We start from the raw sequence: 14,143 nt of genomic DNA on the forward strand, positions 1-14,143 counted from the left end.
AAAAAGGGAGCCATTCCCATCCCAGCTACGGGAAGCTTACTCATAATGGGGGAGACACCTACAGTGGTGCCTGCTAAAGTAGAGCAGCCCCCAGAAACCAAGCTGCTGTCAACCTTACAATTGAAGAAAGGCGTGAGAAGACAAGACCCCACGTATATTATCCTACCCACAATATACAAGGATACGGTGGATGAAGTCATCGCACCAGAAATTCGAATGGTCTTGAAGAAGTATGGGGATGTTATGCCGAACCAACTCCCTAGAGCCTTACCACCTAGAAGAGGGATTGATCACCAGATTGAGCTGGTGCCGGGAGCCAAACCACCTGCAAAGGCGGCCTATAGGATGGCACCCCCTGAACTAGCAGAACTGAGGAAGCAGTTGAAGGATTTACTAGAGGCAGTCTTCATCAGACCATCGAAGGCACCATATGGTGCACCCGTGCTATTTTAGAAAAAGCACGACGGGAGCATGAGACTATGTAATGATTATCGGGCTCTCAATAAGGTGACAGTGCGTAATACGTACCTCATCCCCTTGATCGCCGACTTATTCGACCAGTTGAGTGGAGCGAAATTCTTTACGAAACTGGACTTGAGATCAGGCTACTATCAAGTGCGGATAGCAGAAGGGGATGAGCCGAAGACAACGTGTGTGACTCGATATGGAGCATACGAGTTCCGAGTCATGCCGTTTGGGTTGACAAACACACCGGCCACATTCTGTACGTTGATGAACCAAGTTTTCCAGGAATACCTAGACAAGTTCGTGGTAGTCTACTTGGATGACATTGTGGTCTATAGCTCCACAATAGAAGAACATCAACGACACTTATCTCAAGTGTTTTAGAAATTGAGAGAGAACCAAATCTATGTGAAGCGAGAGAAATGCTCCTTCGCATGAGAGAGAATCAAGTTCCTAGGCCACATAGTAGAACGTGGTCGGATCCGCATGGATCTAGAGAAGGTGCGGGCCATTCAAGAATGGAAGGCCCCCACCAATTTGAAGGAATTACGCTCTTTCCTTGGTTTAGCCAACTATTATCGAAGATTTGTGGAAGGCTATTCAAGAAGGGCGGCACCCTTGACCGAGTTGTTGAAGAAGGGTGTAACTTGGACGTGGACCGATAGGTGTGTTAAAGCATTTAAGAGTTTGAAGGAAGCCATGATGCGAGATCCTGTCCTCGCCTTACCAGATGTTGATAGGCCCTTCGAAGTGTAGACAGACGCGTCTGATTATGCTTTGGGAGGGGTGCTTGTACAAGAGGGCCACCCCGTAGCTTATGAAAGTCGCAAACTCACGGAGGTGGAGAGGCGTACACTGCACAAGAGAAGGAGCTTCTTGTTGGAAAAGCTTATACAGGATCTTTATTTATTTTTATGTATATCTAATATTAAATAAATTAATACGAGAAAGCCTAAAACATGTTTCTAAAATTGAATTCAAAGAGAAACAAAGAATAGAATACTTACAGTATACGCAGCGGAATTAAGAGTCCTTCCTTCAGTTTCTCTAACTTTTGTATCCTTTCTGTCGCAGAGTATTATCAAGAAACTGAACCGATCTTCTATTTTCTTCACAATATTCCAATGTATCCTTAGAACCACCTAGACTAGTGTGGACAATTCTCAACACATGAGATAGATATAGAGAGAAGAAGAGAAAATAACAAAGTGGCTTAGAAAAGGACTTGTGTTTAGAGATAATATAAAACTATCAAAAAATCTGACTTGTGACTTCTCAAACTTCTGTTTTGACTTCTCTCTAAGCACTCATTTTATAGACTCAATTAGGCCATTTAATTTAATTAAAAAATCAATAAAATAATAGCCATTTTGAAGCCCTAGGTCGAAATTATCATGGGCTATAGGCCCGTAAAATTTCTCATTTGATTATAAGCCCATTGGACTTAAAATCAAGGCCTGTATTATTTTCTATTGATTTAATTAATTAAATAATTATTTAAATCCTTTATCAAATTAATTATTTATAATTTGAACCTTAATTTAAACTTATTTATTAATTTAGACACCAATTTATCTTAATTAATAAATCTGCCATAATTTCTCTTTTCTTCTCAAAATTACACAACTCTGTGAAACTATCCAAAATTGACCTGGTCAACTTTGATAATTCTAATTGATGATTAAATCAATTAATTGAGACTATCTAGATGATTTTATCCAAGGTACAATGGGGACCATGGGCCTATGAAATCAAGCTCCAATAAGTTATCATAAATCTAACAAATAAATTTACTAACTTATTAATTCCTCGTGACTCCACTATAGACTTGAAATTGCACTCTTGAATTCATAGAATGTTCTATAACAAATATAGATACGCTATTAATTATCCATTGTTACAACCATAATTGTCACTCAATCCTCTATAAACGGTCTACAATGAGATAGGACTAAAATATCGTTTTACCCCTCATTGTATTTTATCCTTAAAACACTTAGTTCCTTGTAAATGATATTTCGGTAAACTAATTTAATTACTGAAATGAGATCTCTATCATTTAACACCTTGAACCAAACTAAAAGGAAACCATCGTTTCACTTCCTCATCAGAAGCTATAGATGTTCATATCTATGATTAACACTCCCACTCAATTATACTACTGAGTTCCCAAGATGTAAGTATGAGCTAGTCCGTAGGGTAAGCTGGTAACGAACAAGTCAAAGAACTCAAATAATACAATCAATTAGAATACTAACCACTCAGAATTGAGATTGAATTGACCTGTGGTCAAGTATATGATATGACTAGAATAGATAATAACGGTATGTTTACTTATCTTATCAACAGTCAATATCGGTCCAATCCGATGTAACAAATACATCTGATCTTATCTACTTTGCTAATGTTCTGGAAAGAACATAACACTACAATGTGTAAGTAGATCATATCGTAGATTGACAAGTCAGTGTAAATCCTGGGCACTGACTAATCTTAGGACTAACTTATTTTGAACATATAATCATATTTATATTCCACTGTGATTACGTCACTATAAATAAGATTAGCTATATGCTCGGGATTTAATAGAAGTTTATATTAAACAAATAATCATGAAAATAAAACATGTGAGCAAAGTGATTGACCGAGTCAAAAAATGATTTCTATTCTTTTATTGATAATAAAATGAGATTACAAAGAATTTGAGCTTTAATTAGGGCATAAAACCCCAACATGCTATCCCACAAAGGGCTCCGATAAGTTATCCTAGCGGATATTGCAACCATCTTCCCCTCGTCTCCTACAGCAATTGCTCTATTGGCTTCTCTCATGAATCTCTGTATATAATTCTTTAAAGACTCATCTTTTCCTTGTTTGATATCTGCCAAGTGGTTGGCATAAACTGGTGGAGTCCGGGCAGTGTTGAATTGTCTACAAAACTCCTTCCTGAATGCTTCCCAAGAGGTAATGGAGTTCGGCTTAAACTTCCAATACCATTCCTGGGCAGTATCCGATAATGTCGTCGGGAAAACTCTACACCGATAATCGTCACTTACTCCGAGCAATTCCATCTGGTCCTCAAATTTCCCAACATGTCTGATGGGATCTGCCTTTTCTGTATATACTAGCAGAACCGATGCTTTATATTTTGCCGGCGGCTGGGCTGCTCTAATCCGGGCACAAAATGGGCTACCACTCTGGTGGTCTATCGCATCTATCCCGGAAGGTCGTTTTGACAAACCTTGCACTGCAGCTGTTAGCACGTCAAGCTGGGCTTGGATGGCTGGTGTAACTGATGAAGTTCCAAGGTCTTGACCGCCTGGCCGGGCATTACCATCTGGTGCACTGTTGTCAAGTATTTCTACTTGACTGGCAGGGCGGTTCAGATTTTGCCCTTCGACCGGGACGGTCCTCCTCTTGTTGGTGATAACGTCCCTCAGATCCTTCCGGGAAGCATGCTCTCCTGTCCGATCGAACACCGTACTTTTTTATTTTTCAGAGGGCTTACTACGCGGGACTTGTGCTCTCCCACTACGCTGCTGGCCGGGGTGCAGTGGAGGCCTTTCGGTACACCCCGGGCAGTCTTTTCCTCCTTGTTGGTCGTTGCCCTCCTTTTCCTTTGACTGGTCGGTGTGATGACTATCAGCCTCATCACGACCATGCCCATATTTGAATTGTGAAGTCCTCTTATCTCGAGTAGTCTTGGTCTGATCATGCCTGGGTGGAGTCTTTTTACTGCCCAATCGGTGACTCCCTGATCTAGAAGTCTTTGATCGGTGGCTCCTGGAGGGGGTTCTAGAGTGCTCCCTTTGCGTCGAGGCAGTTCTGGATCAGTCCCCATCATCTTCCCGACCAGGGGGGTTACTCCTGCTTCTGTCCGGTCCCCGAGAATTGGCTCTGTCAATGGTCTTCCAACCAGCATTATTATTTCTTGCTCCCTAGGTGGCTGCTTGTGCCGCGATTTGAGCATTGGCTTGGGCCAATTGGGTAGCCGCTTCTATAGCAAGTGCTGATTCATGATGTCTCCGGTCGACTACCTCTTGTCGCTGTCTGAGCTCTTCGCTTCTGGCCTCCATATCGCGCCTTTGCTGCTCTAACACAGCTCTCTGCTTGGCCATCTCTTCAGCAAAAGACTCCTGCCGAGCATTGAATTGCACCATCTCCTCTTGGAAAGCACCTATTGCTTCCTGGAGTTGTTCAACTTCTGGAGTGGTCTCCTCGAGAAAGACCCTGGGCTCAGTCTCTGGGTTCTGCGGTCCAGGACCTTCTGATCTAGCAGGCTCTTTTGACGTGCCTGACTTTTTGGATGCCACACTGGTATTCTTGGGCGCCATCTTGATACGATAGTCGTGTGTTTCTTCTCTTCAGGCTCTCAATGAAAGCACCAAAATGTTGACCACGATTTTGGCCAACGACGAGTAGACGTCAAAACTACAATGAACCTTCAAGAGAAAAATACGACACAGATAATTTTATAGTGGTTCAGCCCCAATTTGTTGGTAATAGCCTAATCCACTTGGAGTTGTGATATATTTAGCCTACACTTAAGATCAGATGAACTTGAGTCAACTGAGTTTCTTAAGTGCAAGTAGAAAAATATAGAGTTTCTCTCTCTAGAGAATACAAGGTTTATCTCTCTAACCTCTCAGAAAATGCCCCAAGAATGCCCCAAGTAACAGTCCCCAAAATCTCAAAACGAGAGAGTTTTCTCAGTCTAAAAAGATCAAATCCCTAAAATGATGCCATGAGCCATTTATTTATAGGCTCATGGATCGTACATCAGATATTCCCTTTGACCGGGTCATTTGTTCTTCCAACAGACTTTAATTAATAAAATATAAATAAATCTAATATTACAACAATATGGCTATTATTTCGGGATATTTGAGAGATTCCCGCGGCAGTTGAGAATGATTCAGGTTGAAGCTGTTACTGAGGACATAGGCAAACACCTCTCGTCGGCAAATCACACCTCTAGCACACTTCATGACACATTTCTGGTCTAGCAAAACGGGCTGACTGGTCGGCCAAAACAGATGACCGGTCAGCCAAAATGACTGACTGGTCGGCCAAACACCCGACTGGTCGGACAGGTACCTCACTGGTTAATCATGACACCTGACTGGTCGGTCATGACACTTGACTGGTCAGTCAAAAATCCTTATCGGACTGACAGAAACTCTACCAGGTCGGTCAGATCACTTTATCACAACTCTGAAGAGCCAATACATTTATTGACTATTAATGTGTCGTTTACGGACCATGTATTGCCACTTGTCACTTCTGATTGCCACGTCATCAAACTCCAATTTTTGGGGATAACATAAAGGATAATTTATTTAAATAAAATAAAATACATAATAATGCGGTTGATAAAAATACATAGCAATTACAACTTCAGGATATTATTCTTAATATAAGTACACAAGTTTTCATGATATTTCTTTTATTCAGGAGTCATATGCGACGTGTCCATGATGAGATAATCCATGTATTTTGTCATCCTATTATCTTCTGCCTTTTTCTCCTTTATCGCCACCAATTTCTCCAATGCAAATGCTTTCCGTTCACTTTATTTCTATAAATCTAGTATGTGTGTCTTTTTTTTTCCTTCCCTTTTCTCTGTGCTGCCTTTTGGCTAGTAGGGCGCACTTCACATACTTCATCATCACTGCTGTTTGCATTGGAAGAAGAAGTAAATGTCCCTGATTCTGACACCTTTGTTCTCTTACCACATTTTGGTTGGTACATTGTATTCCATTTCGGCTCATCCTTTAGCAATCTCCAACAATTCACAAGCAGAAAATTTGAGTTGCTATTTTCATATTTGTACAATTGATGTGCATTATCAAGAATTTGCTCATCAGACCAACCACTGTGATGTGCATGTTGTACTCGTTTATAACACCCATTGAAACGTGCCACCTTTTAATTCATCTTGTTCCAATGATCTTTGCATTGCCTTCCAGTTCTTGCTTGCTCGCCTTTTTGGTTGGTGTTGTAGTATTCTGCGATCCGAGCCCAAAAATGTGTAGAAGTTTGGTCATTCCCCACAATGACATCCTTAGATGTATTAAGCCATCCACTTATCAGAAGTATATTGGCTTCCTTGCTCCATTTGACTTTACCTTTATGCCTTGATTCATCTTCATTGTGTAGAACTACATTTTTCAATCCTTCAACACCATGTTCAGGTTGGGTTTCAGAGACAGATGTTGATGATGTTTCACGATTCAAATCAATACTAGACTTTTCCATACTTGGCCTGTAATTTCTTGAAACCATTTCGGATTGGTGTAGGGAAGGTATATGAAAGGCATATGGTAGTGAATTTGTTGGTGTGAAGAATGGAGCTTGTTGGGGCGTCTCAAAAGAGCCAAAATTTTGGAAAGGGTAGGAGGATATGAGATCATTTTGAGAATTTGGAAAACTTTGGTTAAATTGATAATATTGAAAATTTGGATTTTTGGGATTAGTAGAGGGAGTATTTTGAAAATTTTGATTGAAATGAGAATATTAAAAAATTAGATAGAGGGAGTATTTTGAAAATTTTGATTGAAATGAGAATATTGAAAATTTGAATTTTGGGGGTTGGTATGTAGTGAATATGATGAAATTTGAAAAACTTGAGAATATTGAAAATTTGGATTTTGGGTGTTGGTATTTGGAGAATTTTGGGAATCCATTGGTAAGAAAAGAAATTTTGTGATATTGATAATTTGAAAGAAGAATGTATAAAATTGTGTGAAAATTGAATGAAATAGATAAGTATTTATAGATTTTTTTTTTTAATAGATTGTGTGCTAAGAACGATAATAATTTAGATCGTTTTTTTACATCAACAGTAATAATAATTGTATGCTAGCTGTATTTTACATACATATGTAATATTTATAGTTTTTTTTAAAAAAAATATATAGCAACCGTTGCCTCTGTCAGACACCGACTGTTTCAAATTTGAAAAGCAATCTCTCTATGCACTGAAGTTGCTCTAACAACCTCAAATTTTTCTATATAAAAAAATTATAGTTTTTTTTATATAGAAAAAAGTTACAGAATGATTTAATTTTAAGAGTGAAATAATATTTTTCTTAAAATATTTTATTAAAATATATGCGATTGGAAATATTTTTGCTTTTTGTTTTTTGTGGACTCCAATTTTTTTTTCAGTGTCCTTCGAAAATGGAGCCATAACTCAGCAATCAATTTTTTTTTTCTTTTTTTTTTCTCATTTTCAAAGCTAATTTAAAATTTTTGGCCTTCAATTTTTAAATACAAAATATATGATTAAATTTTTGTGAAAATATGGCTGAAAATATATTTTGCTTTAACTTTTTATGCAATTTGATGTTTGTGTTTTTGAAATTTGAAACTCGAATTCGGAGTATGTTATTAATTTGAAAATTTATAGAGGACTGAACGTTTATTTTAAAAATGAAAATTTTAAAATACTTAACTAGAAGAGAATTGCTAAGGGTATTATTAGTGTCCCTTAGCAATATCGGGTACCACTTATTTAAATTTAATAAGTATTATGATGTATCGTTAACCAATCATAAGGTGCCACCTCACGTGTTGTTGCACGCCTTAAGATCTTAAGATGTCAAAATGCAACACTAAAGGGCTGATTGGTTCGTGATTAGAAAACTGAGTTTTCTAAAATTATGATTCTGAAATGAAAATCTGAATTTAGTTATTGAAAACATGTTTCTGAAAATATGTTTGGTTCACTATCTGTAAATTATTTTTGAATTTTAAAAAACTGAATCTGTGATTGGTAATAAATTTGAAAATATAACAGAAACAGAATATGTGATTGGTTCACCTCAATCTGAAAATTATTTTAATTTTATATATTTTATATATATATAGGTTGTATTATATTAAATTTTGATTTTTTAAATAAACTTGATTAAGTCAAAATTAATAATATTGTATTATATATATAGGTTGTATATATAATTTTGATATTTTAAATAAACTTGATTAAGTAAAAATTAATAATATTGATAAATCAAAATTAAAATTTAATAATAGTACATTGATTATATTCATAATAATATTGCATGGTTACTAATTTTGGTTTTTTTCTAAATTAAAGTTACATTTTTTCAATTATTTAAGTATTGTTGTTATAACTAAGCCACATTTGTCCAGCAATGTCATCTCTAACATTTTCCATCTGGGCCATATAAGCTTGACTGAAATTCAACTCTGGTGTCTCGGAAATTCCTGCTCCATCTCCTTCTTGTTGGTTTTCATTTGTTGTATTAGATTGGCTTTCAGTTCCTTCAATATCTTCTACAGTTCTGGCATCAACTGAATATTGTTCAAACATTTTATTATTAATAGAATGCATTCTAATCCAGTTATGGATAACACAACATGCTATTGGTATTCGACGTTGCTTTCCAAGCAAGTATGGAGGCATTGACTTCAAAATTGGAAACCTAGCTTTTAGAAGTCCAAAACAACGTTCAATCACATTACGCAATGATGAGTGTCTATAATTGAATAACTCCATCGCACCTCTAGGATGGTTCCCTCTTCCTCTAAAACGACGCAAGTGATAACGTTTACCATGATATGGTGCTAGAAACCCAGGCATATTTGGATAACCAGAATCAACAACATAGTATTTTCCTATATTAAAAGAAATTATTAATATATAAGAACATTTTAAAGAAAATTATAATGTATCAAAATTAGTTTATTTTAATACCTTGTGGTGGCATAGGGAAGTTATCATCTTTTCTCATTGCATCAAGAAGCACTCGGGAATCATTGGCTGTTCCTTCCCATCCAGCGTAGACATAAGTAAACATCATATTAAAGGAGCATGCAACCATTACATTTTGTGTTACATCTACTTTTCTTCCTCTAAATGCAAGTTGTTTTAGAGTTGGTGCAACTACACTTACATGAGTACCATCAATTGCTCCAACACAATCCTACAGAACAAATTAGATAAACCATTACCAACATCAATTAAATTGATATGAATTATAACTGGTATATTATTAAAATTAACAAATAAAATTTACCTTAAACCATGGGAAATACTTTGAATTATTTTGAATTTCTGCTTGCACAGTGTTAAAGTCAAGAGGCCTTATTACTTCATTTCCTAAATAACACAATGCATCTAGCACTCTACCAAATTGACGACAAACAGTTTCTCCTGAATGTTGATATCTTTCAGCCGCAGTTCTAACTCGTTGGTTGTGTGTAACTATCCATAGAAACATGACAACAGCTTTTTCAACACTAATTACCCTATCATGTTCTATGACTTCCATTTCAACTAATCGACGACATAAAGATCTAAAAGTATTAATGTCCATTCTAATTGTGTAAAACAATCTATCAGGGTGTCCATTAAACAGCTCAAGTAAATATTGACGTCCAGACATATTTGAAGTGCATAGTGGTCGTCTAATGTGTTGAGATTTTTGCATCTCTTGTAATCGATTAAGCATGATAACTTGACCAATTAATTCATCGCTTGATGAAGGAGAAGTATCACCAAATAATATTTCAAACTCCTCATCTGAATCATCCATCTTAGGTACCTAATTATGACAATAATAAAAGTTTAATTCGAAAATTCACAAAGGTTAAAGAAATAACAAGGAACCACATAAGATAGTTCAATCATGACAATAAATACCAAGTTAAGTTCATTACACATTATTTAAGAAAATGTAAACTTCATGGTTTAGTAGTTCATGACAGACAAACTCATAATAAATAAACAATATTAAATCACCCCATCAACGAATCAAGATAAGCACGACGACGCTCCTCATTCATTCTCATGAATATTCCACGCCATTCTGGGGTTGCTACAAACTCTTGCAACGCTTTGAGGTATATTTTGTTATCCAGATTTGGAATACCATCTAGAATGTTTTGACAATCTTCCACATTGTAAGAGTTAGTGACATTGCTGGTTTCCTCGCTAATTCTCCTTTCTCTCGATTCATAATACTTACGCATAGTCTCACTCTGTACTAGTGATGCCTCAGTCTTAGCAGAAATACTTTTTGCAAGTTCTTCCATCACATGGTCAATGGATGGATTGGCCCCTTTGTTCTTTTTCTCTTCTGGTTTTGGTGCATCTGGTGGAGCAGAAGTAGCTCGACGACGTACACCAGTAACTTCTTCCTCCTCTCCATAATTATCACCATCAAATTCAAAACCAACATCAACATGTGCTTCAGTTCCAACAAAATGACGCTCTTGTTGGCGTTCTTCAACTGAAGAAGGCGGAAGTTGAGTGTAGGCATAACTCATCCCACCAGTGGCTGTTGTATTATTGAATATTTCTCCAAGCATCTCATAATGTTGCAATCCTTTTTTTCAAAATCTTTTCGCATTTGGATATTTCTACAAAAATCCAAAAACACATAACGTTACAATGTAACATGAATTTAGAATAATCAAGTAATCAACAACACACGTATAATATAAGTATATTACATTTAGATAAGTGTCACATACATCATCATTTGCTGTAACAGTATTTGTTTGAGGATCCCATCCCATACCAGTTTGTTCCAAAAGATGAGAAAATTCACGATGTGCCTTTCTTAACCGATTGAATTTGGATTTCAATTGAGGCATTTTATATCTCTTTCCAAAAGAATTCTTTCCAAAAAAGAATTGAGGCATTTTCTATTTTCAGCCATCCTTTTTTGTCCAAGATTGTTGTTTGTAATCCTTTTTTGGCTTCTTCATATAGAAGACTAATAAAATGTGATTCAATAGCCTCAGGCCAAGAAGCATGATCGTCAATGTCTACATTCTTCTCATCCATCTAATCATAATTTTAACTATCACAATCTATGTCTTCATAAATAATGCTTCTTTTAAATTTAATAGCCCAAGTTTTCAAAATCAAACATTCAAATCAAAGAATTCCAGAGATGTAAAGAAAGTAGAGAGAGGGAGAGATAGAGCTCACCTTAGATGATGCAGGTTGAGCGTAAAGGGACTACAATGGTGTGATGGTGTTGTGGTCAGCTGTTGCTTCAAACAAAAGATATAAAAAAAAAGAATGCAAAACTTTTAGATTGGTATTCATGAATATATGCTAATATACTAAACTCAACACAAAACAGAACACTATAAAGATTAAGCAAAACAAGAGAACTAAACTTATGAATCAAAACAGAAAGTAAAAATAAAAGGCAAGAAATTTTATTTTGTTTCGGCCTCAACAGCAATGGCCTACTTCCAGATGTTTCACTCCAAACTAGAAATCAAAATGTCAACTAATTAATATTGTTGGCTGCCAATCTGTCAACTTAAGATTGTCGCCAATATTTTTCATAAGGTTTTCCATTCTCTTTTTTAATTTTGATCCTGTTATAGATTTATTTCACAGTCAAATTCCTAAAAGAAAACAATTTATATAACAATACTTTTATCAGCACCACCCATTTTAATATTTCCTGAGAAAAAATTAAAAAATGGTTTGCACACCATACATGACAACGTGTCTATTATTCCTTATATTCCTTTCTTAAATTGAAAAGTTTGTCTTTCAATAAATTCAACAGAATTCATCACAAAATAAAAAATAAAAAAATTAACTCATCACCTCGTTCAAATAAAGTACAAACTTCATTCTCTTTTTTTTTTCCAATGAAACCCGTCACAAAGGAACAAACCAGTAAAACACAAAGGCAAAACAAAACCAGGAAACACAAATTCAAAGTACTGCAAAACTGAAAACAAAATATAGACCACAAAAAATGAAGTTGCAGACATATAAATCGAACATGCTTATACAAAGAAACCTCAATCCACTTAGCCAGACTATACCTCAACCCAACTGTCGCACTCAGTCCGGCAATGGTGTCTCTCCGTCAACCCGCAATCTTAGGTCGAAAATGCTTCTCCCCTGCTTGTCGCCGGCAACGGCGTCCCTCTGCTGCAAATCAGTCAGCTGCACATGAGAAACCCATATGTATATATATATATATATATGGAAGACTTCTCAATGGTTACTACTCATAGATGGGTACTAACAATTATGATAATGTGGCAACATAGTGACTTGATATAGCAAGTCAATAACAGGTAAATATTTTTTTTCCACATTAATTTTGAATTTAGTTTTTTTTGCCATAATTAATGTTATTTCCAAGTAATGAGAGACATTAGCTATATTTAAAAATTGACATGCATTTTAAAAATAAAAAGTTCACAATATTATATTTTCATAATAAATACACGTTTTTCATCAGGTTACCCTTGCAAAAATTTGAAAAAATCAAAATTTATTTTTAGAAATATTAATTAACAACTATAAATATGAACAATTGATCTTAATCCAATGGTTAATATTAAAGTAACCATCCATGGGTAGTAACCATTAAGAGTGCACCCATATATATATATATTCGAAACTATACTTAAATATATATATATACCCCTGACCTTCACTACTCAAAGCTATACGAGCTTTACTTAAATCTTTATATATATATAGATATATATATATATATATACTCAGACCTTTACTACTCAGAGATACTTAAATGTATATATATATATATATATATATGTAGACTTGTGTGAATAATACTTCTAATCTAATTTTATTGATGAATAGTATGACCTATATATAGGCTGAATACAAAGAGCTAGACAAAAAATACAACCTAAACATAGTTGTCAATTACAACCTAACTTAGCTGTAAATTACAACCTAAAAATAGCTGTACAAAATGTATTTACAAAGATATTTCTACACTCCCCCTCAAGCTGAGTTGTATATGTTATACAAACCCAGCTTGGAATTAAATTCTTCAAAACTTGTTCTTGGTAGTGCTTTTGTTAGAATGTCGGCAATTTGTTTCTTTGTAGGAATGTAGTTGAGCTCAATGATCTTTGAATTCACCTTCTCAGAAATGAAGTGTCTGTCTATTTCAACATGTTTAGTTCTATCGTGGTGAACTGGATTTTAAGCAATACTAATTGCTGCTTGACTATCACTGTACATTTTAAAAGACTTAGGAGAGTCAAACCTCAATTCATTCACGAGTCTTTTGATCCACATCCCTTCACAAATACCCAAGGCTAAAGTACGATATTCTGACTCTGCACTACTCCTTGAGACCACAGACTGCTTTTTACTACGCCAAGTAACTAAATTACCCCATTCATAGGTGCAATAACCACTAGTTGATCGTCTGTCAGTCAGCTCTCCAGCCCAACTAGAGTCTGTGTAAACTTCAAAGTCTCGATTGTTGTGTGTTTTTGAAGTGCAAACCAAGACCTGGTGTCATTTTCAAATATCTTAGAATACGATACACTGCTTCCAAGTGCTCCTCACAAGGACTGTGCATATGTTGACTAACAACGCTGACAGGGAAGGCGATATCAGGTCTGGTATGAGAGAGATAGATTAGCTTTCCTACTAATCTTTGATAGCTCCCCCTCTCTACTGGAGTTGAATCCTCTCTTCGATTAACTTTCAAGTTTGGATCCATGGGAGTGTCAACCGGCTTGCTCCCAATCATTCCAGTTTCCTTTAGAAGATCTAGGATATACTTTCGCTGAGATATAACAATTCCTTCTTTCGATCGGGCTACTTCCATACCAAGAAAGTATTTGAGGGTTCCTAGATCTTTGATTTCAAATTTGGAGGCAAGAAGTCTTTTGAGAT

The 14,143-nt window shown here is 35.9% G+C and overlaps 2 protein-coding genes across 2 annotated transcripts; both read right to left on the minus strand.

Annotated features, from left to right (window-relative positions):
- Nucleotides 1-6,051: 6,051 nt before the first annotated feature.
- On the minus strand, nt 6,052-6,750 carry LOC133781542 (glutathione S-transferase T3-like). Its single transcript, XM_062220610.1, has 2 exons — nt 6,428-6,750; nt 6,052-6,340 (listed from the first exon to the last, which is right to left on the minus strand). The coding sequence occupies exons 1-2, from the start codon at nt 6,748-6,750 to the stop codon at nt 6,052-6,054; spliced, it is 612 nt and encodes a 203-aa protein (XP_062076594.1).
- Nucleotides 6,751-8,584: 1,834 nt separating this feature from the next.
- LOC133781626 (protein ALP1-like) lies at nt 8,585-10,156 on the minus strand. The gene is made up of 4 exons (XM_062220713.1): nt 10,136-10,156; nt 9,510-10,037; nt 9,188-9,416; nt 8,585-9,108 (listed from the first exon to the last, which is right to left on the minus strand). The coding sequence occupies exons 1-4, from the start codon at nt 10,154-10,156 to the stop codon at nt 8,585-8,587; spliced, it is 1,302 nt and encodes a 433-aa protein (XP_062076697.1).
- Between the last annotated feature and the right edge of the window lie 3,987 nt (nt 10,157-14,143).

Source organism: Humulus lupulus, chromosome 1 (assembly GCF_963169125.1).
Source record: "Humulus lupulus chromosome 1, drHumLupu1.1, whole genome shotgun sequence".
Taxonomy (NCBI): Eukaryota; Viridiplantae; Streptophyta; class Magnoliopsida; order Rosales; family Cannabaceae; genus Humulus; species Humulus lupulus.